The sequence below is a fragment of the Corylus avellana genome, chromosome ca10 (genome assembly GCF_901000735.1).
Source record: "Corylus avellana chromosome ca10, CavTom2PMs-1.0".
NCBI lineage: Eukaryota > Viridiplantae > Streptophyta > Magnoliopsida > Fagales > Betulaceae > Corylus > Corylus avellana.
The window spans coordinates 372,481-378,268 of record NC_081550.1 but is presented as its reverse complement, the minus strand read 5'-3'; the positions used below and the strand labels follow the sequence as shown (position 1 = coordinate 378,268).

Genomic DNA, 5,788 nt, shown 5'->3' with positions numbered 1-5,788 from the left:
TATCTTCTTTACAGGTACGAGTCAAAAATTGTCAAAGAAATTGTTGAAAGCATATTTTTTGAATTGCCTCGTAGCTTTTCACGTGTTTCCGAGGGTCTTGTTGGAATTGAATCTCGTGTGGAGGAAGTTATGAAGTTACTCCATATTGGGGAGGGTGGTGTTCTCTTTATAGGGATTCATGGGATGGGTGGGGTGGGTAAGACCACACTGGCACAAGTCATTTATGATATGGTTCTTCGTCAATTTGAAGTTAGATGCTTTATTTCTTGTAAAGAAGAAGATGGATCTGGAACTAACAGAAGAATTTATCGTCCTCTGAATGATTTAAAAAATCAGTTTATTTCTAAGATCCGCATGGGAATGCAAAGGAATTTCTTGGATGATAATGATCGAATCTCTGTGATAAGTAGGGAACTAAGACACCGAAAGGTTTTTCTTGTTCTTGATGATGTGGATAGAGAAGAAGAAATAAAAGCATTAGCATGGAGCCCTGATTGGTTTGGTGAAGGGAGTAGAATCATTTTAACAAGCAGAGATGTTCATTTGTTGGATAGGCATGCGACTGCTAGTGCTATCTATGAGGTGAAGTTGTTGAATGACAATGAAGCTTTGCAGCTCTTTTGTATGAAGGTATTCAAAAGACCCTGTCCCCCTTCTGAAGGTCATTCTGATGCAGATTTGTATAAGAAAGTTTGTATGAAATTTGTGAAACTTGCTGAAGGCCTTCCTTTAGCTCTTGAAGCTTTGGGTAGCCGTATGTCTCCTCAAACACTGCCTCTATGGGAAAACAGTGATGAAATACGTCCAGGAAGTTCAAAAGTGATAGAAAGAAGCCTAGAAATCAGTTTTGATGGACTGGAAGAGTCGGAAAAAGAATTATTTTTAGATATTGCATGTTTCTTCCGGGGTTCAGATTTAGTTAACATAATACATAAACTAGAAAGTTTTGGTTACTTTCCAAACATCAGTATTGACGTTCTAAGGGGCAAATCTCTTATAACCATCTCAAGGGGCAGATTGTTAATGCATGGTTTGCTAGAAAAAATGGGTCAGCAAATAGTTTATCGTGAATCCCCATATGAACCCGGTCAACGCAGTAGATTGTGGGATTGGAAGGATGTCCTTGATGTATTGAAGAATAAAACCGTAAGTGGATTAGAATAGATATGAACATAAAGTAGAATAATTCCATATATATATATACTAATTTTTCTAATTATTTGTCAAACACTTTTCACTACACTAATCTAATTGTTCTTGGGAATAGGGAACTGTTGCGGTTCAAGGCATGGTCCTGGACTTCCCTAATAATACAAGAAGGGAATTAAGACTGGATGTGGATGGCTTCTCAAATATGAAAAGATTGAGAATGCTTAAGATTGGCAACATTGATTGTGTAGAAAACGTTTCTGAACTTTATGCTAAGTTAAGCACTCTGGTATGGCAAGGAAATCTTTCAAAATTTGTGCTACCCGATGGATTACGCATTATGGAATGGTGTGGATGTTCGGTTTTCAACCAGACATACTTGTCGTATCCTCTAAAATCCTTGCCAGCCACTTTTGAACCACACAACCTTGTTGAACTCAGCATGCCTTGTAGCCCTATCGAACAATTGTGGAAGGGATTTAAGGTAAGTTTTTTGCTTTCTAAATAATTAAGTTCATTATTTATCCATTGATTTATTGGCGGCTTATAACAGAGTTTAGAGGATTTGAAAATCATTGACCTGCGTGGCTCTCAAAACTTGATCGAGATTCCAGACTTCACTGGAGTCCCAAATCTTCAAAGACTAGAGCTTGAAGGTTGTACAAGTTTGTCTAAGCTCCATTCATCTGTTGGATTTCTTAAAAGGCTTAAACGATTCAATTTACGAAATTGCAAATGCCTTAAAAGCCTTCCAGACATGATCAGCTTGGAATCTCTTGAGTTTTTTGATCTATCTAGCTGCTCAAGACTCGACGCGTTTCCAGCCATCCTAGGAAATATGACATCTCTTGAAATTCTCCTGTTGTCCCATTGCTCAAGACTTTTTGAGCCAGAGGACCTGAGTGGTTTGGTATGTCTGAAGTCGCTTAATATGGATGAAACTGCTATAACACAATTACTTCCGAAGAGCTGCAAAGATGTATCCTTTGGCGGACGTAAATCATGGGATTCACACTTCCATTGTCACTTGTTGCAGAAAGAAAGCTTAGATCCCAACACTCATTCGATCCTTAATTCATTATCTGATTTAAGCTCTTTAATATCCTTAGATCTGAGTTATTGCAATCTATCAGATGGAGCAATACCCAATGATCTTAGTCACTTATCCTCACTTGAGATTGTAAACTTGAGCGGGAACAAGTTTGCGAGAATACCAGATAGCATTTGCCAGCTTTCCAATCTTGAATCACTTTACTTGATAGATTGCAGCAGGCTTCAAGCATTGCCAAAGCTTCCATCGAGTTTAACATACCTGTACGTTGAGAATTGTCCAAAGCTGGAGGAGTCTTCTGACCTATTATTCACGGGGACTTTAAGTGAAAAATTGGCACTCGCTGATTGCTCCTTAGCAGCATTGTATATTGATTATGATGGTGGCAGTCCCTGCAGTATTTTACAATTGGATCTGCGAAAACATTTAGAGACAGAAGGCCATTGGGTAAGTCTTTTTCTCTCATTATTACAGAAAAGTCCCTGCAATATATATATTTTGTTTTACACAAAAGCTCATTTTTTTTCCTCTCTTACAGAGAAGATTCTTTGGTACCAAGGTCATATGTGGGTCGTGGTTGGGACCTGGAATCCCAAAGTGGTTCAACAACAAAAGTGCTAGCTCCTCTGTAAAACTTGAGATGCATCCAGATTTGAATGATAATAGGGAGTGGAAAGGATGTGCTCTGTTTGTTGTTTATGAAGTCCATGAGCATCATAAGTCAAGTTCTATGATTTTTGAGAGCGCTGACTTTGTTTATCATTTTGAGACCGACAAAGGACATCTAGATATACCCTTTGTCCTCCCGGTCCCTAAAGTAACATCTGTTGGGGCAACTGGATTTTGGGTGTATATACCAGCTAAATGGTTTTTGGAACAGTACTCCAAGAAATTGGGTGGATGGAGCTACATTGATGCTTTAATTTTATCAGATAGCTTGGCTGTGGAGGTGAAAGAGTGTGGGATAGGTCTAGTATGCAGTGAGCATGATGCTTTGGAATTCTATGAAGCCTTGAATATCATTGGTCAAGATTTGGATTTAGAAACTTATCATCCTCCTTTATATCGTTTATAATTCAACATTCATGGTATTGTTATGGAAGCTCGCTAGGTCATCCTCAGAAGCTTCTGGTAAGTCATCCTCCTCCCTCTATTCTTTTGTCACATTTCTTTTTAAAGGAGCTTCATAATTTCTTCTTTAAATTATGTATTTGCTCTGTTTAATTTGCTATTTCTCTCATTTCTTATGTGGTTATATATAACTTGGTTTAGGTACTTAAGATAGATCATTCCCACTCTATCGATATTGACATGATGGTAGCTATTTTTCTTTTGACGTCTTCATTCTTCTATCAATATTTAATAGTTTAACATTATATCCTTACATAGTATTAAGACATTTCAATTCGGCCTATAAGTCATTCCTTTAGTAACTCAACCACAAAACTACAACAATGTTCAGCACTTGTGTTTAAAGATTTTTATGGAACAAGCATGGATTTGCTTTAAGTTAATTAGGACAATTATTATGGAATTTTACGATTCTAAGAAAACTTATCTGCATTTTTTTTTAGTAGAATTTAGATGTGGCCAACTTTCAAGGATAGCACCTCTATGGCTGGAGTAACATCCCTAATGAAACTCTTGAAGAGGGTCTTGCTTTTGTTTGCTTTTTATCCCATCCCCCGCATTTTAGTAAATGAATTTTCCCCCCTGATCTTGAAATGAATAATGCTATAAGTGGCCAATTCGAAGCAAGAACATTTGCTTTTTACTCCATTTCCACTTTTGATTGCAGATTTTATAACCAGCATGTAATTTTTGTAATGATGCATATGATGAATGAGTTACTTTAAATAATTGATATTGCTGGGTTGTGGTGGAGTTGTTTATGTTCAAGAGAAGCACAGATAAAGCTGATGGAGTGAATTTGTTTAATTATTTGTTCACATTGGTTTCCTACTAAATGTGCAGTTAATTAGGTCTCACAGTTTCATTCCTATCGGCATTGAAACATATGATCAGCTACAAGTGGCCGAAGAGATGATGATCGGTGAAGATGCCAAGGACTGAAAGTTATAGAGCTCGTGTTGTACATTACCTTCACAAGAATTACTACAAATTCCAAATTTTCTTTTCAAATGATGATGCAAAGAACCAAAAAAAAAAAAAACTACCAAACAGTCTTAACTTCATCGTCGGCATTTGGCACAACCATCTAGCACTTGTTGTGGGAAGTTGATAGAACAGAGACTGTGCCTTTGTGGGTACATCAAAAATCCAAACAATGTCCCCAATGAATAGCTCAATCAGTTGGAAACTACGTCTTATAAAACGAAGGTCACTAGATCGAATCTTCCCTCCCCCTCTTGTGTGGATATGTAAAAAAAAATCCAAACCTCAAGTAGTATGGTGCCAAAAAGGTTGCTAGCACTTGTGGTGTTTCCATTCGTCCACGTTCGGCTGGGTTGTGGTAGTGGGATTGTTCTTTCGAGCGAGGTGAGATAATAGAAAAATGGGGAGGGTTATTTTCGTCAATGAGTGATAAAAAATAAAAAATAAAAGGTTTAATCTAGTGTTTTGTTTCATCTAATGTGTCAATTTTTTATTGGATGGCACAAAGAACTTGGTGTGTGTTAATATACCTTAATAGTTTTGTCTAACTGAAAATTTGGTGTCCTTTTCTTAACATGCTTGAATTTGAATGCATTTCAACTTTCATGGTCGGTCTCCTTCAGTATATTCCTCCCAAAGTATTTTGAAGGATCCATTGTAAACAGAGTCTTGCATCCTCCAATTGGATATTGGTTGTAGACACAACTCTCAATACCAAAACAAAGTGCGTTTACATCTAATAAAATCATAATCTGAAAATAATCTCTCATAAAAATAAAGCATATAATAAGCTCGATCTACTCAATAAAGGAGGAAAGAGAAGATGGGAGAAAAAAAAACAGAGTGTCGGATCTTTTTCTCTCCCATGTTTTGTAAACTTGCAGGAAATTTCATAACCCATATCGATCGGTGGAATGTATGGTCTTCTTATTTTATTTGTTTTTCTGCATTCTCTCCCATGCTTTCGGTGAACAGCAGGCAGCAATGTTCCCATCTTTTAATTTCTTTGCTTTTACTAATTCCAACTTCTTCAATTTTTTTATTGCATTTGTTGGCTATGTTGTCCCTTTCCATGCCTAATCTTCCTCTTTTTCTTCATTTCTTCTTTTCTTTTCTTTTTCTTCTTCTTCTTTCGAAACTCTTTCTCCCTGCTTTCACACGTCCATTGACGCCTTCACCAGACTCACCACCTATTATTGATATTTGACCATATTTCCCTATAATCACTAGACTCGTCACTGTCTAAAATCAACATATAATAATCCGACTTAATTCCACTTGAATTTATGCGAAGACTACTGCAATATCAGTGATATTTCACTGCACAATCTTTCTAAAAGTTATCGGTAGCATTACTCACAGAAAAATACTTTTCATAAAATTAAAAAACTCTTTAAATTATTTAATTTATTAATTTTTTTTTTTTTTAAGAAAAAACTAAATCCCTGTCCCCCACTTCATTTTATTGACTTT

The 5,788-nt window shown here is 36.5% G+C and overlaps 1 protein-coding gene across 1 annotated transcript in view; it reads left to right on the top strand.

Moving 5' to 3' along the window:
- LOC132163673 (disease resistance protein RPV1-like) overlaps nt 1–4,514 on the top strand; it is a 4,759-nt gene extending 245 nt beyond the window's left edge. The window contains exons 2-6 of the mRNA XM_059574040.1: nt 15–1,146; nt 1,268–1,633; nt 1,703–2,647; nt 2,739–3,331; nt 4,175–4,514. Coding sequence (XP_059430023.1) covers nt 15–1,146; nt 1,268–1,633; nt 1,703–2,647; nt 2,739–3,275 — 2,980 coding nt within the window. The 3' untranslated portion in view covers nt 3,276–3,331; nt 4,175–4,514. The remainder of the gene's footprint in view (nt 1–14; nt 1,147–1,267; nt 1,634–1,702; nt 2,648–2,738; nt 3,332–4,174) is intronic.
- The last annotated feature ends 1,274 nt before the right edge of the window (nt 4,515–5,788 follow it).